Here is a 27525-nt window from a genome sequence, read left to right on the forward strand (position 1 = left end):
GGTGGTGTGGACGCGGGCGCGGGGAGCCGGCCGGCGGCGCAGCTGCAGCGCGGAGCCCACGGGCCGCCTGGGCCACTCGAGCGGACGGACACCCAGCCCGGGGCCGACCCCCGGCGCGCGGCGGAGGCCGAGGGGGCGCCGGGGCCCGGGGCGCGCGGCCCGGGAGCGGGCGGCGGCGGGCGGCGGGCCGAGCGGGAGCCGTATGCGTGCATGGATCCGGGCGCCGCGCTGCAGAGGCGGGCCGGGGGCGGCGGCGGCCTGGGCGCGGGCTCCCCGGCGCTGTCGGGCGGCCAGGCTCGCCGGAGGAAGCAGCCCCCCAGGCCGGCCGACTTCAAGCTGCAGGTCATCATCATCGGCTCCCGCGGCGTGGGCAAGACCAGCCTGATGGAGCGCTTCACCGACGATACCTTCTGCGAGGCCTGCAAGTCCACCGTGGGTAAGGGCTCCGGGGCTGGGCCGGACCCCGGCTGGGCCCCTCCGTCGCCAGCGCTGCTCTTCCGCGGTGCCCAGCGCCCTACCGGCCGCGTTTTCTTTGCGTCTGTGAGCCTCTCCCCCTCTAGCTGGGTGGCCTTGTATTTGGTGGATGGGCCTCGGTGAAATTTAGGGGGAGGGGCGGCTCCAAATGGAAGTCCCTCGATCCTCTTCGTAAAGCCAGACCGAGATTTTCGTGGTAGTCTCCACGCAGACTTGTCCTTGGGGCCTCCGGGCCGTGCATCCTCCCACGGCGCAAACCCCTCACACCCCTCCCACGTCCTGATCCGAGCTGGTTCTTGAACCAGCGTCCCCTCTCGCACCCTCCAAGGGCCGGTCATGAGACCAGGGTGATGCATTGGTCCCGTTCAGTTTTCAGGGACAGTGTGAGAATCTCTGCACGGAAACTCCTGGCCCTTCCATTACTCACCGAAGAAAAAAGGTGCTGCGAGGTGGGAAGCAGGCGGGCAGCGTAGTGAAGTTGAAGCTCTGCGCCTGGCGAAATGGCCAAAGTGGGTCATCTATAGCGAATTCCGGTGCTTAGGCTCGCCTTGTGAGAACCAGGGCTTATTTGCTAATTTTGAACTCACTTTTCCAGTGCGCCGAAATAATGAAGTTTGAAATTCCCTGCGGAGGCTCTATGGAGAATATTAAGACTAAAACTACACTAAGTTTCTCGTTTTAACTGTCAGTGCGGGTCAGAGGGACTTCAGCTGTACTTGTCGGTGACCTCAAATAACCCTGGGACTTGCTGAAATGGGGAGGAGTCTTCCAAAATCACCTAAGTGGGTGAGGTGCAGCAGTGAAGTAAATACGGTTAACTCCAGGTCAGAAAGTATTTCACCCGCAGCATCTAAAATGGAAACTGCAGAGGGGAAGTTTTTTAATGAAGTCAGATTTAGGAGACTTGGTGTGGAGGTTTTTCGGGTTGGTATGGGTAGTAGTTTTTTCCAATGGAAAACCCGTTAAAGCTGTCAAACCTAGGGGAACCACATAGATGAGCTAATACTTAAAAGGAAAGGGCAGTCACCTTCAGTGATAGGCAGTAAAGGATCTCCCGCAAGGAAGTCCAAGAAACGTTGAGTAGTATTTAAATTTGAAGTACAGAATTAAACGTATCTTCCGTGTTCCTGTCCACATACTTGGCGTTGTAACCAGTGGTAGCCAAGGCAGTACAATTTGGGGAAGAATGGTTTTTAAATGTACCAAAACAGTACTACATTTTCAATGTCTAATTGGAAAATTAAACCCCCAAATTTCGTACTTTTTTGTTTCGCCTTTGAGAAGTGTTTCCCTTGGTCCTTTTTTAGAATGGACTATTTGGGAAATGCTTGGGCTCTCCGTACCCTTTGTTTTTAAAATGATAACCCCTGGGACCATGATATTAAAACTGAGTAGCATTACTGTACCTATTTTAAATATCCAATCTTGGACCATAAAGAGGATAGGGAGTTACTGAACGATCAAATGAGGTTTACATTGTTATTTTAGTACCTGCTGTAAATAGAGGTAAAGGCAATTTAGTAGAAGTAACAGTGTTTGATGGCTGCATACTTCAAAATATATAAAAATGAGGGATAATATGACTGGACTGTGTGATAAAGAGAAATCAGCCCAGGCACTGATAGGTGGATAAATGAGAGGTTGGAGGGGTGGGGGTGTGGATAGGAGATGGGCAGAGATGTGCTTTAGAGTGGGAAAGAGAAGAGGTGAAGAAGGGTTTTCTGAGCGGGCTAAGCAGTCAGTGGTGCAAAACCACCCCCGCCACCCCACCCCTGCCCCCTTCACAGCCAACTGCAAGTACAGGCTTTCACTTGTACTTCTGACCCAGCCATAGATATCAGAGGTTCCCACAACCACCTCCTTAGGTCTGATTAATTTGCTGGAGCAGCTCACAGAACTCAGAGAAACCTTCTCCTTTGTAGATTACCAGTTAATTGTAAAAGGAGGTGATGCAGGAAGTGTTTTGGTGGTCCCTGGGGATGACTCTCTCCCCATATACCATGTGTTCCCCAGCCCTCAAGCTCTGAACCCGCCCTTTTGGGTTTTATGGAGACTTCATTACATAGGCATGGTTAAATCACTAGCCACTCATGATTGGGCTCAGTCTCCATCTCCTTTACCGTCCTTGGGGTGGGGATCAAAAATTCAGACCCTCTAATCACTTAGTTGGTTCTGCTGACCAGCCCCCATCTTTTAGTGACCTGGGGGGCATTCCAAAAGTCACCTCATTAACATACCAAAAGACACCTTTATAATTTGCTCTCTAGAAAATTCCACGGGTTCTAGGAGCTCTGACAGGAACGTGGACAAAGGCCAAATATATTTCCTCGTATAAATCACAGTCTCACAGCCACATTCTGGGAAAGACTCATTAGTAGACTTTAGGAATAAGGCTTCAGGACCTTGACTGCCATGCTAAGGAGCATGGACCTTATCCCATAGCAACTGGAGCTGGAAAGGCCTCTGAATATAGCATTGGCATGGAGACAGTGAAACTTAATTTGGCAAGATTGTATAGGATATTTATTTGGGAAAGATGAAGAAACAGGAGGCAAGGAGACCAGGCATTTTGGTTCTCTTCCTCCTGGCAAACATAAATATATACATTTCACATATCTCCCACGCTGCTACCATTGTGGGGTTCCTTATGTGGTTGGGTTTTTGTCTTGCTCATTTTTGTTTCTTCCAAACCTAGCCTACAGTTCATGGCTCGCTAACTGTTGATTAATTGTGGAAGTTCAGAGAAAGTTGATAACCTCTGGTCTAATCCGGAGTACGAAGATACTTCAAGAATGCCAACTAGCCCCCTCTTCAGTCTCTGCCTCTGAGTTTTTTGTTCCTTTTTGCAATCAGATCATTTACGGAGCATCTACTGGGCGTGAGGTACTATGCTACTGACTGGAGATCCACTGCTAAAGGGGACGTGGTCTCCAGAAGTGTCTCAGAGCCTGTGGGGAACAGGATGACCCATGTTGGTAAGAGCGGTGATGGAGACATGTGCAGAAGATTCGAGGAACGCAGTGGAAGCCCCTTCTGATATGGGCAGCAGGAAGAGGGTTTGTTGTCTGGATGCTGTAAAGATGAATTCATTCCCCAAGTTCCTTTAGAAAAATGCTATTTAAATGTAGCGTTGGGTGTGGTGAATTGTGGTCACCGCACCTGAATGCCTCCCGGCTGAGCAGTTTAGCTCATGGCCAGTTGTCCTTCTGAGGCAGTTTTCCGAGTTTTAGTAGCAAGGTTGGATCCACATAGAGGAAGATTCTCTTCCACAGTGAACTTTCCCTGTCTGGCTTGCAGATGTGTGCTGCTCATGACAACAGAGTCTGGAAGAGACCCCGGGCCCCACACCATGGCAGGGAAGTCTCTGAGCATGCGCCCACCCGCCCACCCCGGGGGCTCACTCAAGTGATGGCCTCATCTAGCTCAGAGAGGAGAGTGCCTCCAATAAGTGCCTCGTTACAGAGACTCAGATTCACTTGAACTTTGTGTAAAAGATTGGAGTGGAAATCCCAAGGGCTTTGAGAGAGAGAGCTTGATTTGTAAGATGAGCAAAATGTTGGTTTTTGTTGTTTTTTTTGTATTGTTTATCAAATCCGAAGTTCATTTGGTTTAAAACACACACAAAATCCACCAGGCCATGAAAGGCTAAAAAGACTATATTTACTTAAAATATTTAAGTAAAAACTTTTGAAAGTCTATTTAGTAATTGACCTGTTTAATGAAATTGCCTCGGTGGAGTATTATTTCCAAGTGGGATGTTGTATCCACAGAATTGAATTAGCCCGATAGAACTAGCATAATTTGACAGGTCCTTTAAAAAGTACAAGGCAGGCGTGCCTGGCTGGCTCAGTTGGAAGACAGCTGTGTGACTCTTGCTCTCAGGGTCCTAAGTTTGAGCCCCACATTGGGTGTACAGATTACTTAAATAAAAAAAAAAAAAATAGAGGAGCACTGTTTTGAAGTTTAGGAAGTGAAAGCAAATTAGTTCTGTTTCTGTTGTAGAAATCTACAACTATCTGACATGCAAGAAAACCCATTAAAATTTTGTATTTCTTGGCCTTTGTTTTATTTCTGAGTACTTGTTGGAAGCTAGCTGTTAACTTTGTTTGAATTAAAATGGTTTTACCAGGTAGCACCCACCTTCACCCCTGCACCAGCGGCGTTGCATTCTAGAAAAAAACACTGGAGTAAGAATGAGGAGCCTGGGCTTTTGATTTAAGGCTCTGTCACTAACTAGCTTGTGACTTTCCTTGTCTCTGCATACAAAATATAACATTCTATTCTCAGTAGCTACTGTTTATTGAGCACTTACTATATCCCAGCAAAAGGGACACTGTCTGATCCTCACAGCCATCCTGGAATTTATTCCCATTTTATAGATGAGGAAGTAAAGTTTCAGAGAGGTAAGCACCTTACCCTCTGTGGCATAGCTGGTCAGGACCAGGACTATAAGTGAGTTCTTTCTGTTTGTTCCTTAGCTTACTCTGAGGTTTAAAGTTACTTTGCTCTGTGAAAATTCCGTGACTCGAAATCAGACATCACAGAGTCCTTCAAGACTTAATGGAATCTGGTCCCGCTGCAGGCCCTGTGAAGATAGCAAGATCGTTGACCTGTGGTATCACTGAAATTAACTTTCTTTAACTCAGCCGCTATCATCACTCATCACTTGCATTCTGGATTTTAAAATATGCCCTAAGGATTAGATTTCTTACCTAACTATTCAGACATTCAGACATCTTTAGCGTTTTACATATTTATTAAAATTTTCCAAAATTTTATATGAATGAATAGAGGAAAAGTAGGAGTAAGGCAGTCTAGACCAGAATTCCAATTTTCCTGGGCGGTTATGTATCCCCAGGGCAGTGGAAGCCTGGGATTGCCAGTTGTTTTATTTTGCCAACTAAAGACATTTTTGAAACTCTGCTGCTACCAACTTTTCAAAAAATAAAGGAATAAGGAAAAAAGGTGAAGTAGACCCCCAAAAAATTAGGAGAGACATACTATCAGAATTAAAAAGTTCTCTGACTGTAGTTGCAAGGACCTTAGCACTCTGCGTTTTCCTCGCTGTGCAGCAGTGCGGTAGACAGACAGACACACACACACACACCCCACCCCCACCCCCGCCGCGGCTGGCCCCAGGAGTAGCTGCTCGCAGGTAATGGTGCTTCTGTCAGAGTCCGGAGTTAAGCCGAAGGTGTGCTGGGGACCCTGCTTCATGGGCAGGAAACTTAGTGGTACAGGTAGGGGAGAGTATTTTAGCAGGAAACAGGTGAACGCTAAGCCCCTGCGGAAACGGCTTTCTGTGGTTCTGGCCTCGAGTGTTAGGGGACGCGCTGAGTGAAATGCAGCCCACGAGGGTCTGGTCAGCTTTACCTCAAAGCAGTGAAACCGCCGTCAGGGGAAGCTGACTACTTGTGCTTCATTCTGGAAACAGATCAGACTTTTTTGCCGGAAAACCCAGAATGAGCATCTACTACTGGATTGAAATTCTAAATCGTGTATTTTATTTTGTTCCTGTTTGCTCTTATGCAGTCTTCCACAGTCTTCCAGGCCGTGGCTGATCTGCCTAAGTGTTTTCACTTAAAAGAGAATTAGGGAGCGTGGTCCAGAATTCCCACCCCGAGAGCCCAAGACCGAGAGCCTCTTCAGTGCTGCCTCACTGCCCTGCCAAAATGATGTAACACGATGACTCAGGGAGATGTGAGTGTGAAAGGAACAGATGCGGGTGGTTAACATTTCGTTTTTATACCAGCAGATGCTATGCATTGTCATTAGCTTGATTTACTTAATGAACTGGGTGCAAACGGAGACGCTTGTGCTGAGTGTGTCCCTTCTTGTGGAATAGTTCGCTTTCAAAGAAAGTATGGAAATTTGGTTGCCGTCTGGTTGTTGAAGTTGAATAAAAATCTATTTAAAGGCCTGACTTGAGTGCATTCAGCCTTTCTCTCCCTGTGCCACACGGAAGAAGAAAGGTTTCATTATGCATGCTAGAGATCGAGATTCTTAGAGATTGCCTCTCTCCCTCTAGCCGTGTGGAGTGGCCAGGAGCCGTCTGCTAGCAGATCTTAGAACTGGCTTCGGAAGGCAGAGCAGGCTCCTCTGAGAACTGTTAAGTCCAAACTATTCTCCAGCCTTGAGTGCCAGATACATTGTTCTAATTAAGCATCTGTTGGGATGTGTAAAGTAAATGTAGCTTTGTGTAATGTAGTCAGTCAGTGGGTATTAGCAGAGAGGCTGTTGTATTTATTTATGTGAGACGCCGCTCCGCTAGCCATTTTGTAGGGCACAAAGCTAGTGCCTCCTTACCCGGCTTGTCCTTTTTAGAAGGGCAAGAGACAGAGTCGTGGCAGCAGCCACAATAAAACGTTGGGAAAGAGATAAAATGCCATGTTGCTGTACTTGAACAGAGGAAGAAATTGATTATTCTCCTTTTGTCCTTTGTACAGCTTTGACATTTGAAAAACCAAAACTACAGACCTAAAAAATAGTGCCCTTGATTGAATGTGATTTTGTTTTTCAGAAACTCCTTATCCGTTGAAACCAGAAAACACAGCACCGGCTTAACAGAACACTATATTCCATGGAAAATAGAATATTTTCTTCTCCTCCCTCTCCTCCCCTCTCCTCCCTCTCCTCCCCACCCTCCACCCCAAAATCTGGCGGTCACCACTGTTTGGTTTCGGGGCTTACGTGATAATGTCTTCTTAGTTTGCAAACTGAACAATAGCCCACAACTCCACCTCAGGCAGGCGTGTGGTAGAAGTAGCTGATGAATAAAATTCTCATTTTCCCACTTTCCTTTAGGATTCAGGACCCCCTGAGGCTGAGCCAGGCCCCAGGTGAAGGGGTGTGCAAATGCCTTCTCTCCCTCCTCAGAACCCTGCACCAGAACCTCGGGCCTGGGTGACTGTTAACGAATCACACCTACCGTCTTTCACTTTGAATTTTCAACTTCTAAAGAAAACTACTCCACCTTCTCCTTGGCCACTACTCCTTCTAGAGAGGCCCCTCCGTCCCCAGCCCCCTCGGTGTGATAGGTGGAAGGAGTGGGTCTGAGAGGTGGATGCAGGGTCCCGGGTGGGAGGCCCCTCTCGCACGAGCAGTCGTGTGTCTTTAAGTGAGCAACTTAAGTTCAGTTTCCTCATTCATGGAAAGAAATAAGGAGGACTTACAAGCTTTTCTTACCTCCTGGTACAGGAATAAATGGGAGTGTAATATCTTGGGTACCTGGCCTGAAAGAGGTCATTATAAGGGTCGGTTATATTCCCTTCTCCTAATTTATGCCATAGATGCAAAACCTCTGAAACACTCTACAAATGAATCTTTATCCTTTAGAGAGACATACTGAAATATATAGGTGAATGCGAAAATCAAAATGTAGGGGTATCTGGGTGGCTCAGTCTGTTGAGCATCTGATTCTTGGTTTTGGCTCACGTCATGATCTCGGGGTTTTGGGATCCAGCCCCGTGTGGGGCTCCGTGCTTTGTATGGAGCCTGTTTAAGGTTCTCTCCTTCTCCCTCTGCCCCTGCCTGCTTCCTACACATGCTCTCTCTCTAAAATAAATAAACAGATCTTTAAGAAATAAATGTAAACACATGACCCAGGTGAAGTGCAAAATGCATTTGACAGTCTTCATTTTTATGGACCCAATATGAGTAATAGTCAAGTTAATGTTTTGTGCATACCACGAAAATATTACTGATCCACTATTGATCTTCTGGGGCTTGGGGTTTTTTCCCCAGATTCTCCTCCCCTCCCTCTATATTCTCTTCCTGTTAAGACCAAAGGCGAGTTAACTTTGCCTTTTCAGAGGGGTCTGTCTGTAACCAGGGAGCAGAGGAAGCCTTGCTGGTGCGGGAACTGTTGTCCAAGGCAGCCAGCAAGTCTCACTCTTCTTTTTAAAAATATTTCCCTAACGATTCAAAACTAATATAATCTAAAGATATGTTTATACCTTCCAGCTGTCCCGCCTGTGAGCCTGCACAGTGAGGTGGGAGGAGTGTAGGTTGGAGCCATCCACCAGGTTCAAATCAGTGCCCTTAATACTTACCTGCTTGGTGACTGGGCTGCTCCTAGCCCCTCTGACATCAGTGTTTTCATCTGTAGAATGGGGACAATAATACCTGCCTCATAAAATTGTTAGGAGGATATACTGCAGTGAATTAATGAACATAAAACCCTTAGAATAGTACCAAGGCGCAGTAAACAACATAGAAGAGTTCTTAATACTTTTATTAGGAAGGGAACAAACTCCCTCCTGTGAAGGTCTTTCCTACGTGTATATGCTTCGTGAAAATGCAGCCGCCTGCCTGTTCTGACGGGCTCTGTGGGGCGCACACACTCACCTCCCTCCCTGCCTCTCCTTTGACATCGATCCCCTCAGATCATCCCTGCCTCATGCACTTCGTGGTACCCCTTTGTTGGTCCAGTCAAGTGCACAGCTCCCTCTTTGCGCTGCGTGTGTCAGGGACAGGGAGACGCTGGCGTGTCCAACTTGGAATGAAAGAGGCACCTCTTACTGATAGGATAGAGTCTTCATGTCCTTGGCCCGGTGAGCATTTTTAATGTCATACCATCATTTTTCTATTTTAATAATAGTACCTTCTGCTGGGTATTTTACAGTCGTAGCACTTGGTTTCTCTTGCATTGAATCGTCATTGAATCCTTTTTTTCTTTACATGGTGCTTTTCTCTGGGGACTTAGGTTGTAGTCTCCTCTGATAAGTGGTATTTGGGCAGAAGACTGGCCCCATGTGCCAGTGACTTGTTTTCCGATGTTAAATTTACCTCTCTCTATGTGACTTTGACTCCTTTCTTAATTTATTTTCCCACTCTCGACTCCATGAAGACGCCGGAAATCCTCTCCCTTAGTAGAAATATCATGTCCGAAATTGGATGACGCCTTATAAAATCTGTATCCCTGGAAGAAAAGCCACTGTGTAAACTTAGGATCGTTATTTTAAAGTGGCAGTAACATAACCACTGTTGGAATGGAGACAAATTTAATTTCAAAGTCTGTGAAATATTTCAACCCCTTGAAAGTGTTAAGTAAAATAAACTCAGATCTTGGGGTTGTAGGAGATGGGCAAAGAAGTAAAAGGGGAGAAGTCCATTCAGCTGTCATCATAGGTGTGGATCCTGGTGTTATTTTTGCTTTTATTTGTTTAGCTTTTTGCTGGAAAGGAATGTAAGAAAGAGGCTTCTGTTTATTTTTGCCATTTTCATTTTTGTAACTTCTTATGGCCTGGCAGAGAGAGCTATGGTAATGTTTTAGAAATGTTTTGCCTGAAGGGGAACTTAGAAATCTTATCAGCAGTAAATATGCCAATTCTTTATGCTATTGCTAAGGTTTATGAAAGACAAATACAAAGAAAGCCAAGTGCAAAGTTAAGCTTTGTTCTTTTACAGTTCAGTTAGGGTGGTTCTGGGTCATTTGCAGAACATTTCACACCTTGCCTTTTTATGCATGCATATGACGTTCGTTATAACAAGTTTTCATTGTGGGCAGTGTTATAAATTTGAATCTAGATCCTGCCACTCAGCTAGCATGTGAGATGACCTTAAAGCAAAGCACCTTGACCTCTCTCCACACTGGTGTCTCCCTCTGTTAAATGAGGATAATAATGCCCACTTCATTGGGCCGCCACGGATGCCGTGTCAGCACAGAGGGTCTGACAGATGTCCACTATCATTGTTGCTGAAGAAAAGTAAGATCAAGAAGACATGGTGACTCAGATAGAACCATCTGTGCCCATTGATACAGGAATTATAGCTCTGTGAATTGTGTCCTTTCTGATGAAAATATTTTTACAAAGACTTTCATAGCATTAGTAAGCTTAAAGGTATCTCCTATTGCTAGAGTAATGCACTTAGTGGACCACTTCCCATCTAAGTGACTGAATCAACTATTACCATAATAATCCCCTGTGATGAGGGCATGAAGGGAGAGTATGAGCATATTAGGACTGCCCCATCCTTTAAGGACTTACCATCAACAATTGGAATTGTAAGAGAAATGAAACATTCTTGTTTCTAGGTGACTGTCTGTGTTACCAGACCCTCAGAACATCTGTCTTTCCTTTTTACTAAGGTGTTTTGTGTGAGTTTTGTTGTATTGTTTTGTTTGTACTGATCAGTCCTGAATTTCCTTAAGCTTTCCAAGAGTCAGCTTTTCTCCTTATGTGTCCAGTATTTGGTAGAGAAGAGGGCGTGGCTTTCATTGATCAGATTGATAGAGTTGCTGTTGTGTGTACCAGGCTGTATACTAGACTGCAGGGAGTCAGAGACGACTCTGTCCTTGAGGAGGCACAACACAACAAAAAAGGGATGGGACAGTTCAGGTCCAAGAACAGAGTGCACACTTGGGACTTGGGGGCAGGCAGAAGGGTTCAGATGGGGAATCACCTGGGACCAAAAAGGTTTCTGGACAGACAAGGAGGCACTCTCAGAAGAGAGAACAGCAAGGAAAGGCACTTCTTTGCCAACTGCATGGGCTGGTGATTTAGGTCAGTATGACTGAGCCCTTTGAGGGCAGGGACTGTCTCCATCAACTGATGGTAGGGCTGATGGCTTCCCCTGGTCGTGGGGTTACATGTAGGAAACAGGGTTTTTTCAACAAGGGCCACAGATGGAGATGCCGCTCTTTTTGCCCCTTGCCTATTCCTAAACATCGGTTCTAGCAGTTCCTTCTAAGGCCAGCTCTGTGCTGACCGTTCCTGAAATGAGTCGGTGAATATTTGAGGCTGTGGAAGACTTACTACCTTCTATGAAGGATCATTATAACTTCTCTGACATGCAAATTCTTAAAATAGGCAACGCTGAGAGATTTTTTTTTCTTCATGTAAGATGGTTTTTAGAAACATTTAGTTGTTAAAAGCCATAAGCTGGAGTAAGTTTCCAGTTGTTACAGGCTACTGAATGGTGGTTAAATGTGGTAAAGGATACGGCATTCGAGAGCGCGCTCTTTTAATGGGCTCTTTTCTTTTATGGGGTTTTAGATTTAGCCAAGGGCTATTTTTCTGTTGTTAGTGAAGTTGTCATTAATCTCACTGAGACTAGACAGTCTTCATCTTGGCTCAGCAGATTCTTAATCCTGTTCACTGTCGGTTCATATTCGTTTTGTTTTCCTATTAGTAATGTACTTACTGCCACATGGTGATAACATTACCGCTTATTTCCTGATTCTGAACACTGACAGCCTTAGCTTTTACTTTTATTCATTAGACTTTGTGGTTACAAAGGATTGTTCGTAAAATTGTTGCCGAAGTTGTTCAAGTAGGTTGAAAAAGAGTGTCTGACATATTCAGGCTGAGAGTGATTCTTGAGAGAAAACAGCCTAATCAAAACAAAAATTACTGGTGCTGGCTGTTTCCAGGGTTTCTTTCAACTGACCTGAAGCAGAGCTCACAAAAGAGGTAACATCTGCCAATCCTTTTAACAAAGTAGCAGCCTCTGTAACAAGTTTTACCGAAGTTACAGCCCCCTTAGCTGAAACTTTAAAAAAACAAAACCAAAAAACTCACAAGGTATCTGGAAACAAAATAAAATAGAATAGTGGTCATGACAAAAATATGAATTTGATTTGTAGTTTGCTATCACAGAGTAACACAATGAGGCCCTCACTGTAGCTAATAGCAGGAGTGGCTGTTTTTTCCTTAAGCTGTGTGTGTTTAAAATCAGAACGTAACAAATATCTCCAGGCTGTTTCTTGTGCCTTGCAGAGGAATATCACTTTAAGTGACGTTCTTCCCTATGGTTGAGTCATTCAGGAACTCTGAGGATACTGGTAGTCCACAAACATGCTTCCTGTTTCAAGGCTGGTCTAGAGTGTCGTTTGAGTTTGAAGAGCAAATCGGTTCCAGAACTGAAAGTGAAATGGAACTAACCAGCTTTCACTCAGTGACATTTGAAATGATGGCTGGTGTAAGAGATTCAGAATTAAAACATATTCCCTAGCTCTGTTCTCTTGTGACAGTTTATATTCCTGCCATTTCTCTTCATTGTACAGACCGAGAGCTGCCCCCCCCAACCCCGGGTTGTAAACATGTCTTTCTGTATTGCATTGGTATCTGCAGTGTTACTAATTATAAAAGTCAGTCACATGCCTTTCGCTTCACCTCAAGAACATCATCTGACTTTGCAGCACTGCAACAGATCCCTGAGATGGAGAGCCCGGGAGGGGGTCCTCACCCGCTGGGTGGCTGCTGAGCCCTCACTGGCAGCGGCAGGCCCCTGCCCGTTGGAGGCCTGGCCGCACAGCGACCCCGGATCCCAAGAAACAGGCAGGAAGTGGTTCCTGGAGGGAGTGTTTCTAACTCTCAGATTCCACTGGCATCCCTTTGGTTTGTTTTTCTTAGTTGCGAAAATGGTGTAAAAAAACATTGTTTTGAAATCTACAAGTTTTCAGGGCGCCTGGGTGGCTCAGTGGGTTAAAACCTCTGCCTTCGGCTCAGGTCATGATCCCAGGGTGCTAGGATCGAGCCCCACATTGGGCTCTCTGCTCAGTAGAGAGCCTGCTTCCCCCTCTCTCTCTGCCTGCCTCTCTGCCTACTTGTGATCTCTGTCAAATAAATAAAAATCTTTTTTAAAAAATTAAAAATTAGAAAAAAAGAAATCTACAAGTTTTCTATAACTGAGACCCATATCAGGTAACATATACAAATGAAAATTTGGTTTAAAAAGTTACCTGAAGCTTTAAGGGCTTAATTAGAAAAGGACAGTGAGTGATACATGATGTTTTGCTCAGTGTTAAAATCTGAGGGCCTCACCTGTGAATAAAAATTAAAATTGGGTATGTTAGCCTGTATAAGTAAGTCTTTTAAAAGTAATTCCTGTTGCAGCTGTTGACAATGTAATGAAGTCCTGTTTATATATTAACTAAATTTGTTGTGAATGCTACAGAATTTGGTAAGATAATTTCTAAATTCAGACTGAGGCTGTTTGAAATCAAGGTTGTTTCCTCCATTTCCTGTAAGAATTTCCCCCAATGTATCATTCTTTAAAAACCATTCAATTGTTAATGTAATTACCAAATGCATTTTTTTAGTGGCTTTTATGCTGAACTTGTAGTAGTGATAAATCATACTACGTTTAGCAAATGCTACATTGGTAGCTCGGGGTAAAACATGGCATAGGTTGATTCGTTCAGTTGCCTGTGGAAGCGTACGTAGACTGGGTGCCACAGGCATTGGTGGACTTCTGCTTTTCCTTTTAGGATTTAGTGACATCAGGTTTTTTGTTTTACTGATAACGAATACAAAAGGTACAAATAGGATTGTTTTTTATGGAAAATTGCATCTTTATTTTTTGCTTCACTTTCATTTGTTTTGTTTGCAGGTGTTGACTTTAAAATCAAAACTGTAGAGCTAAGAGGAAAGAAAATCAGATTACAGATCTGGTAAGTGGGGGATCCACCCCCAGTAACCACCATGTGTCTTCACAGTCTGTACGCCTGTCTAATAAAATTAACTGTCCAAGCTGGCTTGCCTCTCCTACTTTTCTTCTCCTTTGCTCATCTTTAAATAAAATGAACAGTGAGAAAATTTAGAAAAGACTACTTATTTCATCCTTCATTTGCACCTGGGGAATGGTGAAAAAAGAATGTTACTTTAATAATAGCTAACTGGGGCCTCGATGCCTCTTTCCCAATCATTTGTATTAATAGCCAATTTGTCATCCCTAAGGTGATTGCCCCAGTGCTTGTCTTCACATTTTTAAAGTGATTTTGTTTGAGCGTATGCAAGAAAAATTGCAGCTCGTTGCCGACCCGATCTGTGCTGTTTCAAGGCGGACCACCCACAGATGGTTCAGGGGCTGCCCGGGGTGGCGCAGTATGAGCACCGCAGTGGGACACGCATGCTCCCGCTGACCGTGTGGCTCGTACCGCGTGACATGAGCCCCGCCTGTGCCAACTGGGAGTGCATCCAGAGCCACTCAAGAGAAGCCCCTTCTCGCAGCGTCACGGATGAGCAGCTAAGGTCGCTGTGGGGGAGCTGCGGGGCACTAGGAACGGGCTCTGGGCGCCCAGCAGCCCACAGGCTGCCCTAGAAGCCCACCCATGGGGCGCAGAGCCCCTCTGGTGCTGGCTTCAGCGTGGTGCCGTGGAGGGGCTCCAGGATGCCCCTGTGTTGGTGACATATGCTGTCATGTACTCAGCCTACTAACTCCTCTGCAGGTCCACCTCAGCTCTGAGTGTTTGTCCACCATGTGTGTGTTTGCTTTCATCTGCGTTCCTTGCTCCTCATCTGTGGCATCATCGGTCACCTAATGCTTGAATGTTAATGCCATGCCTTCATTCTCCGCCCGCGCCCCTGGGTGGGCACTGCTGCCCACCGGAGGGGTCTGAGGTAATGTCTTCGTTTGGTCCCCTGCCTCTGTGTGACCCACCATAAGGACTATTTGGGTGTGGGAGTGTGGGGGTTTGGGCTTTGGTTTGGTTATGAAACATTAATAGTCTTGCCTAAATACTTAATGACCAAACAAATGGATATTTCTTACTTTAGTAGCCCTTTTTTTGGAAAGTCCGCAAACTTTGTCACATTGCTGCCCATTTTTAAGCTCTGGAAGGGACAACGAAGTATCTTCCACATGAGCTGTTGTTTCTGATTGTAAGCTCTCTCAGGTAAAGACCATCTCTCAAAGGACTGTCCTGGTGGTTCACCTCTGCCTAGCACCTGTGGATGAGATCCTGTCTGAAGGGCATTACTGAACAGAGGGTGATGGAGCTAATATTAGGCCGTCTGTGGAGCTTGCTTCATGAGTGACGGCAGTGTCTAGGTGATGACGTCATGGCCTGGCTAAGCAGATGTACCTTAATTACTGAATTCATACTTCAGTTTTCATCTCAGGCAGTAGTAATCTGACCTATAAAAAGTATGTTCAAATGTCCTGTGGCTCCCTGGAACTCAGCCCACGAAGACCGTCTGTGCCAATGACATTGGCTACTTCTGGAATCTCCGGACAGTGCCTCTGAATAGCTCTAAGAGGGCCTCACCCGTGACTCCCACCTGTGGGGAAAAGCATGCTGGGACAGTTCCAGGAAAGGCACAGGACACTCCGAAAACCATTATTTCTCTGGGAAGTAAACGCATTCCCTAGCGTAACTGCTCTGCTTCTCCTTGACTCTACTGAAGAATACAACTGAGGAAAGAAATCGAGATTTAGTGACTGTATTAAAAAGTTGATTACGGGGCACCTGGGTGGCTCCATTGGTTAAGCGACTGCCTTCAGTTCAGGTCATGATCCCAGAGTCCTGGGATCGAGTCACACATCAGGCTCCCAGCTCCACAGGGAGTCTGCTTCTTCCTCTGACCTCCCTTCTCATGCTCTCTCACTCTGTCTGTCTGTCTGTCTGTCTTGCAAATAAATAAAATCAAAAGAAAAGAAAGAAGGAAAGGTTGATTACACGTTTTCCACCAGGAACATTCCAGTGATTCAGTGAGGGAGGAGGATGTACGTTTTCCCAAAGGGATTTTCAGCAGTGAATAACACATCCACAAAATGCCCGCCACTTGTTAATCACACAAAACTCAAAGCCAGATTGTTGTCATCTGAAGCATTTTGTATAGAGGATTAAACATTTCCTTCATTATTGTTAACGCAGTAGATAGAACGGAAGTATGGGGGTCGAGGCTCACTGCTTAAAGAAACACGACTCATTTCAGAGTTAGAAGCCGCGCTCGCACCATTGCTGTCATAGTCTGCTTTGTTGTGAGCCTGCTGTCACCACTTTGCTGTCGCAGTTGATGACCCAGGAGGGGCCAGGAGGGCTCTTCAAAGAGCCTCCGTACCCTTGCTCTGCTAAGAATAGCTGTGCTCTGATTTTCTAGAATGTTAGTGCATGGACATTCCCAGTTGGTTTTCACAGAGATCTGATTAGAAGAAATGCAGTTTTTTTCTTGATGATTTCTGGATATAGCCGAGCTGAGGAAATATTAACCAGAGGTTCCTAAAAGTTTAAGATACTGAAAGCTCCAGATGGCATTGTCACACTTTTATGCAACATTTTATATCATTGCCATATTTTTCAGTCCCTTGATTATCTGTGGCCAGAAAAAAGGACCGTTTTCTCATCTCTGTGCTTAAAAGTGCTTTTTTGTGGAAGTGTAGCTAAAACAGTGCATGTCAGCTAGAAGACAGCTTCATGAATTGACATTCAGATGCTATCCTGAAGATTAAACACAGGGAATTAACATGCATCATATAAGGGCCCCTCCGACCTGTCCAGCACGCCCATCTTCCCTGTGGGGGGCTTTGGTTTTAGCCAGCTTTCTTATGTCAACATCAAGGCTTGCTTTTCATTTTCTGCTTGGAAGAAGTGGGGACATTTCGTGTGCAGAAATTGATTCCTGCCCTGCAAATTAATAATTCCGTCTTTACATGGATGTATTAAATACAAGTAAGAATCTCTAAGTTTTCAAAGCATGGTCTTATTACAAAACTGGGGAAACAGAATTGCCGGAGTTTTTCAGTTTGCACCAAAAAGCAGAGAGAGAAATAATCACCACATATTTCAACAGCAGCAGATGACAATTTAGCTGACATTAGTACACTGCAAATCTCGAGAAATCCTCTATCAGGACAGTGAAAACTCAGGTTTATGGAGATAAAGAGGAAATACTAGGATTCTGCATCTTCACAGAAAGAAGTATGATCACTGCATTGGTGTCTTCTTAGCAGCTAATTTTTGAGAAGTAGGAACTCAGGTGCGTGCGACTTCTGTGGTACTGGCGCATAGGAGATCTGTAATCTGTACTCGATGAGCTGTGTCTGCACTTCATTTCCCTGTTCTTTGACCAAATGTGATAGCAGATAATTTAGTAGTGGAAATAAATTAAGCAAAAGAGCTTCAGAGGAAGAGAAAACAAAAATTTGCATGACCCACATATTTTGGAAATAGAGGATAGTCTCTCAAAGGAAGATGCTTTTCTACCTCAAGCATTCAGAGCTGGAAACAAATGGGTGGAATTTAAGGAATGACATTAAATGGGAGTGGCAAATTGATTAATGGTTCCTCCTTGGGGTTTTTGTAAACTGTACTTACTGGCTCAGTTATTTGTGTTAGAATGATTGCCTCTGATTTTGCATTTTGAGGTTTGCCCTCTTTGTGTCTGAATGAAAGCCAACAGAGATCGCTAATTTCTTAATGTTTCTGAGATTCCTGACTGCCTCACCCAGGCTACAGGTGTTTTTAACTTTATGAGAAATGCCCTTTATTCTCCCTATCATTCAACTGTTGGCTTTTTTATTATTTATTTTTTATTCTAAAAATCTGCTGTACAACTTCATGCTTATACATAACAATATTTTACACAAATAAAGGAGTTAAAGGAGAGTAGGTTTCATGTCAGGTCATCTTACCACAATAAATAAAAGCTTTTAAAATTAGGGGCACCTGGGTGGCTCACTTGGTTAAGCGGCTGCCTTCAGCTCGGATTCAGGGTCCTGGGATCAAGTTCCGAATTGGGTTCCTAGCTCAGTGAGGAACCTGCTTCTTCCTCTCCCTCTGCCTGCTGTTCTGCCTACTTGGGCTCTCTCTCTGTGTCAAATAAATAAAATGTTTTTTTAAAAAAATGATTAAATTATAAAACCATTACCTCAGGGCGCCTGGGCGGCTCAGTGGGTTAAGCCTCTGCTTTCAGCTCCAGTTGTGATCTCAGGGTCCTAGAATCGATCCCAACACCGGGCTCTGCTCAGCAAGGAGCCTGCTTCCCCCTCTCTCTCTGCCTGCCTCTCTGCTTATTTGTGATCTCTCTCTCTGTGTCAAATAAAATCTTTTAAAAACAACAACAGCAAAAACCCGTTACCTCTAATTTCACTGTGTTTGAGCCCCCAGTGTCTAGATTCTGATTCTTTGAATGTGTGCAGAAATTAATGTCAGTTGAGTTGCACTAAACAGCCAGATTAAAGTTGCTTAGAATAAAGGTTTATTCTATTAAATTGTTAAAGTACTATGCTAACCAAAAATTTCAAAGTAGAAAAAGGTATAGTTTTTTTTTTTTACTTTTTAAAGAAATGAGATACTATTTCTTAACAGTATCCAAACAGCACAGCATATTTTTTAAAGTATTAAAAATATTTGATCAGATCCTAATTTGATCAAACCATAACTTGTGATAGACTGGGAAACCATGCTCTCAAAGATTTAATTCCTTATTGATTCAAAAGTATTAATTATAGGGGGTGCCTGGGTGGCTCAGTTGCTTAGGCATCCAACTCTTGATTTTAGCTCAGATCATGATCTCAGGGTTCTGGCATCGAGCCCAGCGTCAAGCTTCACACTGGACATGGAGCCTGCTTAAGATTCCCTGTTGCCCTCTCCCTCTGCCCCTCCCCCTTCTAAATAAGTTGTTGGGTTTTTTTTAAAGATTTTATTTATTTATTTGATAGAGACACAGCAAGAAAGGAAACACAAGCAGGGGGAGTGGGAGAGGGAGAAGCAGGCTTCCCTCTAAGCAGGGAGCCTGATTCAGGGCTCGATTCCAGGACCCTGGGATCATGACCAGAGCCGAAGGTAGACGCTTAATGACTGAGCCACCCAGGCACCCCTAAATATATATATATTATACCCCTGTCTCCCTAGGATTCCAGAAATAATTTTAATCATTGATCCTTGTGTAAATGAAATGGTACCTGGATCAGTTCCTTCTTACTAACCTTGAAGGTGCAGTGCCCATTAGTGTGGTCTTTAAGGTTTTTTAGGAATCTTGAAGAATTCAGTCCCATCTATCCTATTCAGTTTTCCAGGTTTGGGGCATTTTAAGTTATTTTACCTTGAAGTGGCATCAACTCCCCCATTTTGAACATGTAAACTTCATTCAGTACCTGCTTACTGACAGCTGCTACGGGCCAGGCACCCTGCCGGACCCTGGTGGACAGAAACAGACCAGCCTTGGCCCTCTTGGACTTTCCGGTCAGAGGCAGCCGGGGATTCTTATATCCTCTGGAACAAAGCAAATGGCTTTGCTTTATGTGAAAATGAATTTACCAACAAGCTTTTTTGTGTATTTGGCATAACAATGCCATCACTAATGTGAATTAATTTGGGGGCAAGACCAGTGTGAATAAAGCTGTAGATTACAACACGGTTGCCGAAGGGAAGGTTATGTTAGGGAAACAGTCCCACTAAGCACAGCTCAAGGGAAGTAGTGTTTGATCAGATGCATCTAGGAAAAGCTGCTCTTTCTACCTCTCAGAAACCCACACACTGTCATTTTGGGAGGCCTTGGATGGCCTTGCAGTGAAGAAGCCTATTTTCAGTGCCTTGGCCCCCGGCAGTGTTACTGCAGGACCCACTGGTCTCATATGCCCCCCGGGAGTGTGCTGTGAGTTCAAGGTCTTTGGGAAGAGCTAAATTACATTATCTTTAGAGAAATTTGTCTCCAGATCAGAAGCCCTGCTCCATTGAGCTCATTCATAAATACATGTTGGTTTTCGGCAGTTTCTTGGCTTATTAGATGGAGAAAATAATGTCTCAGCCAGCTGCTGTACACTGTTCGTGAGCTTACATCATTCTTCATGTTGAAATGATTGACTTCAGCCTAGAGAATAAATACAACTTCTGGCTTTTAAAGTAGCAGTCAGACAATAATGAACTTTACCATATTTGAAAACCTATTCCCTGCCCCCTTTGACCCCTTTTTTATCTTAGAAGGATTAAGACAGTAACAAGACTGATTTTATAGTACTTTTCCTTAGCGAGCAACTCTTGGTCATCTTCTCAACAAAGTCAGATATAACCATTGATGTTGGTTAAGAGAGAGTTGGGGGTGGGGGGGTGGCACCTGGCTGGCTCCGTTGGTAGAACATGTGACTCTTGATCTCAGGGTTGTGTGTTCAAGTCCCACGTGGAACACAGAGTTAAGTTTATTTTAAAAAAAAGAGTTTGTATAGGGGGTTACACTTTTCATCATTTTTCACATTGTTTTCTTATTTTCAAAATCTTGGTTTGAGTGAAATTGGGACTGTTTTTGTCTGAATGTAACTAACTCAGAAAAACTACCTCTCACCCCCCCACCAATACTGATGCTTATGCATGGACGGGACTAGAAGCAGCATGCAGGGGGCGGGGCATCCGTGTTGGAAGGTGGAGCTGCTCCTTCTGGTCACTGTGTGGGAGCTGACTGTCGCTGCTGTTTCATAGGGACACAGCAGGTCAGGAGAGATTCAACAGCATTACCTCAGCTTATTACAGAAGTGCCAAGGGGATCATACTAGTATATGATATCACGAAGAAGGAGACTTTTGATGATTTGCCAAAATGGATGAAGATGATTGATAAGGTAGGTGTTGCGTTTTCCTGTGAGAACCTGTATTAATCCCATAGACCGAAAAGCCATGGCCTCAAGCCTCAAGGCCCCCTGAGGTGCTCAGTTTGTGGATCTGCTGAGGTCTTGAAATATAACGCTCTGCCCCCTTTTATACTTTTTTTTATGCCTTTTGCCTTTTTGTGAACAAGTGCTCTTGTTTCTCGAGTACTCTGGAGTACTTCCCATGCTTGTGCCGCAGCAGCCTCACTAGATGGGCGCTGTTCTGCTCCCATACTCCTCACAGAGACAAAGACCGAGACCTTGAGTGACTCGGCCAAGGTCAGGGGCTCTTTTTTTTTTTTAACTTAGAAATGTAGCTTAACTTTTTTCCTGATTATAAGATCAATATCTTGTCACGATAGAAAATTTGGAAAATCAAGCACAGAAGTAAATTTAAAAATGTATACTTTTGCCGTTCTGAAAAATCAAACTGAATCCATATTCCATGTGGTTTTAAAGCCTGCTTAGTTCACTGAATGTTCTGTCATGCCAGCTTTCCTGTGTCTTTGAAATTTCTTCCAAAGTATGGGTGATTTTTTTTTTTTAATGGCTGCATTCTTTTTATGTACCTTAACTTATTTCATTCTCCATCTATTTCGTTGGACTTTCTTCAGTTGATGGTCATTTTAAGTATAGGGCTTTGCCTGCGATGTAAATCATTTGCTTAGGATAGATTCTTAGAAATTACTGCTCCAAAGCTCAGAATACCTGTTACTGCATCACTCTCCAAAGCCGTGAGCCCCGTGTGGACTGTCCCAGACCCCACCTACGTCAGTCCTGCCAGGGACAGGACGGGGTGGGGGGGATGTGGGGTGTGGATAAACACAATGATGGCAAACAGCAGAGTGGTTTACGTTACCTGTCAGGATGCGACAGTGCCCACCTTTGAAATGAGGCTTCTTCTAAAATTCCACAGTATGCTTCAGAAGATGCAGAACTTCTTTTAGTTGGAAATAAGTTGGACTGTGAAACTGACCGAGAAATCACCAGGCAGCAAGGTGAAAAGGTGAGAGAAATGGGGAGTAGAGGGGGACATCACTGTCCACACTGCTGTGCGGTCTGCCGTTGGGAGACTTAAGTAGATTTTTTTTAAATGATGAAATAATTATACAATCACGTCCATCTCCTTTGGACTTAAAGGAGCAGGAAGTTTTAAAAATTGTTTCAAAATGGAGGGGGGTAGTGTCCACATCAGTATATATGGCATTATTCTCTAACCCACCATTTCCTATAGAGAAATGTTTTTTAAGCCGTAAAATTGCTTTCATGATTTGCCCTGGGGTATTGTAACCTTCTGTGGAGAATCAGTGATATTCCCATTGTAAATGTCAGATGCATCACAACTCTGGAACTTGAATGTCCCCACGTCACCTCAGGGATTTTGTTCCACGTTCCTCACTCACCCTGGTGGGGTTTGCCCCGTGTGCCTACTTACCCACCTCGGGGGTGCCACACACGTGAACTCTGTTGGAGCCTAAACGGGGCTCAGCAGACCTGGCCCGCCCCTCCCTTCAGGCAGGAGCCCAAACGCTGTGGTTGTCCCGGTTACAGGCCCCCTGGCCACCTGCTCCATTGCGTGGCACCACCCCCCCAAAGAAATCATGACCCTGTGTTCTTAGTTCGCACAGCAGATAACCGGAATGCGGTTCTGTGAGGCAAGTGCCAAGGACAACTTCAATGTGGATGAGATATTTCTGAAGCTTGTCGATGACATTCTGAAAAAGGTAAAATAATGATACCAGGTAGCTATCTCGTGTGAGACCTGTCGTTCCCTTTACAATGTCTTGGTTGAGAATGTTTGACTTAGAAAGGGAGACAGGGAACTTACTCAGAGGTGAAGAACCAGGTGAGGTGGTTGCCTTGGCTGGAGGCCTCCGGTTGTGGCAGCCGCCACGTCTGCGGGGGGCCCCACCGAGTCCAGTGTTGGTGTCCAGTCGATGTGCTGAGCCCTGAAGATGGTTTGGTGAAGTGACTGGAGCAGGTATAACAATGTGCCATGTTTATTTGACATTTCCTTTTGTTCTTTTCCCATTTTCCCACAAGAATTAAGATACAGGCAGTGGGGACCTCCTGGAGTGTGCAGGTGTCTCAGGAGGGAGCCCCTGGGTCCTACCTTGCCCTTCATGCTGTGCTCCCCAGCGGGGCCCACTTCCCTTGCCTAGGCCTTTCCATGACACTAAGTTGCAGGAAAATTGCTGGACAGCTTTGATGAACAGTTTCTTCAAGCATCTGTAGGCTTAAATTCAGAGATTTTTTAATAAGAACTTACGTTTATGTTATTACTACATATAATCTGCTAATTCAAACAATTCAGAAACTTCTAATAAAAGGATTGTTTATATAATTGCTAAGAGAAGTTATTTCTTCCCGTAGTGATGGTAATACCCCTGAGAATGCAGAACCATTTTTTCCCCTGTATTAATGCATTAAATTTCCATTATTACTAGGTTCTGTGAAAATATATGTTGTTGAGAGAAATCCATCTGGTTTCCTTTCCTCAATCATAGGGTATGATCGAGACTGGCCAGTGTTTGTGTGTGGCAGAGAACACCCTGAACCTGGTTCTCATTGTTTTGGCTTTATACCTGAACATCTAATTAAATGATGATGATTAGAAACCTTTAGTAGAAATACTTTGCTCATATAGAATCGTGTCATCTGCAGAGCTTCCAGATACATTGCAGGGTTAAATGTATTTGTCTTTTTCCCTTTATCCTTAAGATGCCTCTGGATATTTTAAGGAATGAGTTATCCAATAGCATCCTCTCATTACAACCAGAACCTGAGATCCCACCAGAACTGCCTCCACCGAGACCACACGTTCGATGCTGTTGATTTCCTACTTTGGAGACAAAGTGGAAATGATTCCTGGAAAGGGGAGAATGTTCTATTCTGCACTACAATCATTTTGAAAATTTCCTTTCGCACTTTGTAATCCAAGTCACAGCTATACACTAACTTGTAAATATGCAAATATGCAATCCTGGGTAAGTTTTGGTTATAAATTACATATTTCCCTCCAAATTATTATATTTCATTCATTATCCCAGCATCTAGTGTACATACACTGGGAAACATAGTACTTCTAATATGAAGAATGGGAGAAATGAAAGGTATAATGTTTCTTGAAATAAATAATATAATTGTCCTCGTTAATTATATTATGAGGACAGAAGATATTCTGATAAGAAGAAAGAAAGTGGTGCTTTGCTTACTGTTTTAAAGAAAATTTGTAAAACTAAAGACTTTTGGGGAAAAAAATAAAGCTATCAGAAGTGCTTTTTCTTTATCTACAAGACATTTACCCCAGCTGTAGCATCTCTGAAGTATGGGAGTATTTCTGCCACAAAGCAAAGCTCCATTCATAGCCGTCTTTGAAGGGTATTTATTAATGTTATGTTATGGTAGAGTACTACTAGTTAGATAGTAGGGGTTTGACTTGGTCCTGAGGCCGCAGAATCTCTCTCATGGTTTCCTAATGGACATACCCTGTGCTTTTAAGAACTACAAAGATTCAATAAAGAAAGAAGTGTTTTTGAAACTATAGATTTTAAAACAACGCTGCTGTCCTAAACAAATCCTGTTTAAAGGAATTTTAAAGAGATACATTTTACTATATCAAAGAACATACATGTATTTACCTAAACATTCTATACCTTTGTAATGATAAAACTTCTCCCCTTTATGGTGAAGCTTATTCCTATTAAGCCTAGACTGTGTTCTTTTTTTTTTTTTTTTTTTTTTTTTTTTTTTTTTTTTTTTTTTTTTTGGTCTGATAATGAATTTGTGAACTCTATCTTTGGTATATCTTTTATTAAACTGCACTGTTTTGTTTAGTCAAGGTAAATAAGTAATTATGTATTTGAATAACTTGGCGTGTCTTGAGTGTTGTGATATGAAAAGCATTGTGGTCTTTCTACACTAATGAAGTGCAAATAAAATTTTGTATTTATGAATGACAGTTGAGTGGCCACATTCCTTTGTGTAATTACAAACTATACATCTGACAGTATTTTCCAAAACTTCACATCTTTTGAGCATTTTAGATGAGAAAAATACAGCATCCTCCACTATGGAAAACAGCCAGGCTGCTTCTCAAAAGGTGAAACGTAGAAGAACTACAGTATGACCCAGAAATTCCACCTCTAGGTACATACCAAAATAAAAATAGAAGGCAGGGACCCAAACTCATATAGACCAGTGTTCATAGCATTATTCACAACAGCCAGAAGGGGGAAACACACCACATGTCATCAACAGATCAGTGGGAAAACCTAAGTGATCTCTACATGGAGCAGAGTATTGTTCAACCTTAAAGGAAATTCTCACCCCACACCACAACATGGACGAACCTTGAGGACATTCTGCTCAATGCAATAAGCCAGGCACAGAATGACAGGATTCCAATGATATGAGGGACCTAGACGAGTCCAATTCATAGACAAAGTGGAATGGTGGTTGCCGGGGCTGAGAGTAGGGGGGAATGAGGAGTTAGTGTTTAATAGGGACAATTTTTTTTTTTTTTAAGATTTTATTTATTTGACAGACAGGTCACAAGTAGGCAGAGAGGCAAGCTCTCTGCTGAGCAGAGAACCCAACACGGGGCTCGATTCCAGGACCCTGGGACCATGACCTGAACCAACAGCAGAGGAAATAGCGACAATCTTAAAGTTTGGGAAGATGAAAAAGTTCTGGCAGTGGTTGGTGGTGGTGGTGATATGTGATGCGACTGTGCTTAGTGCATTGGACTGTATGCTTTAAAACAGCTAAATATATATTTACTTACTTATGCTGTCCTCAAGAAAATGTTAACGTGTACCTTTTCCAGGCCAACGGTCAGTCACGGGTTCTGTGGATTAATTAGGTGTTCCTGTCACACCTTCCCTTGTGGCTCTGCTCTGATGCAGGGGGTGGGACTGGGTTCAGCAGACCCTCCTCTTCCTCTTAAGCCAGCTGATGGGAGAGACTTGAGGGACTGGGAAGGGGGAGGGACGTGCTTGCCACTGTCCTGCTCCCGTCAGCCCCTGCAGGAATAGCCCACGCTGGGCCTCCAGCAACCAGCGCGCCCCCTTCCCGGCACAGCACGCAGGGCAGCACTGGGGCTGGGGTAGGTAGGCGTCCTGCCTCCTGGGCCCCGGCCTGACCATCACAGCCCCTGCTGACCCCCTCCTCAGATGCCCGTCTGCCCAGCGGTTCCCGCACCTGCGAGGCTGGCAGCACCCTCAGAAGCGCAGGCCAGGCCGGTAGGGGGCCTTCTCTGAGCTCCACAGATTGGGCGACACCCCCTCTTCCTTTTTGCTTCCCCCAGAGCTGACAGCACTAGTGCTTCCTTCAGCCGTCATGGATTACTTCAGGTTCCCTCAGTTGGGTTAGCATTTTAACAATGGTGTGGCTACTGTAGTTAGTCTTAACAATTTGTCTCCCTCTCTGATTTTGTCTTATTTTATTTTTCCCCTCCCTTCCCCTGGTTCCTCTGTTTTATTTCTTAAATTCCACATCACATATGAGTGAAATCGTAGGATAATTGTCTTTCTCTAACTGATTTACTTCACTTAGCATAATACCCTCTAGTTCCATCCACGCCGTTGCAAATGGTAAGAATTTTTTGATGGCTGAGTAATATTCCGTGTGTGTGTGTGTGTTACTACATCTTTATCCATTCATGGAGGGGAGGTGGGGGAGGGATGGGGTAGGAGGGTGATGGGCACCAAAAAGGGCCCTTGATGGCATAAGCACTGGGTGTTATTACAACTGATGACTCACTAAATTCTACCTCTGAAATTAATAATATACTATGTACTAATTGAATGAATTTAAATTTTAAAAAGTTGACCATTACATTAAAATTTTTTTTAAGTTTGAAAGAAAAAAATGATGTGGCTCTTTTCCTGTAGTGAATCCCTGTTTAAAAATGCCTGGGGACGTCTGGGTGGCTCAGTCTAGTGTCTGCCTTCGGCTCAGGTCATGATCTCAGGGTTCTGGGATCCAGTCCCACACTGGGCTCCTTGCCCATCAGGGAGCCTGCTTCTCCCTCTGCCTGCTGCTCCCCCTGCTTGCGGGCTCTTTCTCCCCCACTTCCTCCCTCCCTCTCTCTCTGACAAATAAGTAAATATCTTTTAAAAAAAATAAATTTGGGGGGCACCTGGGTGGCTCAGTGGGTTAAAGCCTCTGCCTTCCGCTCAGGTCATGATCCCAGGGTCCCAGGATTGAACCCCACATCGGGCTCTCTGCTCTGCAGGGAGCCTGCTTCCTCTTCTCTCTCTCTCTGCCTGCCTCTCTGCCTACTTGTGATCTCTGTCTGTCAAATAAATAAATAAAATCTTTAAAAAATAATAATGTTTGTTTGCCCTAGGCATTTGTGGCTACTTCAGTGATCTGTGGCCTTTATATGAACAACTAAATCTTTACTCTTGCGTCTGTCTTGTCCGCTGTAGTATCAACAGAAGCACCCTTGTTCAGTGTGGTAGTTTTGGGGTTAAAGGTAGGACTTTGCAAGATGTCTTTGTGCGGTTTACAGCTCTTGGCTTTCCCTAGTTTTTCAGTATGCTCCTCCAACTTTTCCAGCTCTCGTTTTCCAGTATGCTTTTAGGGTTTTTCTCTGATCAGTAGGACTTTAGACAATGTGATGAGGACTTCACGGTATCCTATACTACAGTCCTCCACAGTCCTTTAGGGGCGGGTGATTCAATGTCAACTTTGTGAGCAGTTTTCTTGACTCATGGCCCGTCTTGCCCACAGGGATGGT

The 27525-nt window shown here is 44.3% G+C and overlaps 1 protein-coding gene across 1 annotated transcript; it reads left to right on the forward strand.

The window, feature by feature from the left end:
* Nucleotides 1-24033, forward strand: RAB12 (RAB12, member RAS oncogene family). Its single transcript, XM_032875735.1, has 6 exons — nucleotides 1-436; nucleotides 13810-13870; nucleotides 20615-20753; nucleotides 21697-21786; nucleotides 22400-22504; nucleotides 23502-24033. The coding sequence occupies exons 1-6, from the start codon at nucleotides 211-213 to the stop codon at nucleotides 23613-23615; spliced, it is 735 nt and encodes a 244-aa protein (XP_032731626.1). The 5' UTR covers nucleotides 1-210; the 3' UTR covers nucleotides 23616-24033.
* Nucleotides 24034-27525: the final 3492 nt, after the last annotated feature.

Source organism: Lontra canadensis, unplaced genomic scaffold, assembly GCF_010015895.1.
Source record: "Lontra canadensis isolate GAN:19392208 unplaced genomic scaffold, GSC_riverotter_1.0 scaffold57, whole genome shotgun sequence".
NCBI classification, from domain to species: Eukaryota; Metazoa; Chordata; class Mammalia; order Carnivora; family Mustelidae; genus Lontra; species Lontra canadensis.

Excerpts from the sequence above, each read along its gene's own strand:
- RAB12 (XM_032875735.1), top strand. The coding sequence starts at position 211 with ATGGATCCGGGCGCCGCGCTGCAGAGGCGGGCCGGGGGCGGCGGCGGC. Across the intron at positions 437-13,809 it reads GGCCTGCAAGTCCACCGTGG|GTGTTGACTTTAAAATCAAA; the intron begins GTAAGGGCTCCG and ends TTTTGTTTGCAG. Across the intron at positions 22,505-23,501 it reads TCGATGACATTCTGAAAAAG|ATGCCTCTGGATATTTTAAG; the intron begins GTAAAATAATGA and ends TTTATCCTTAAG.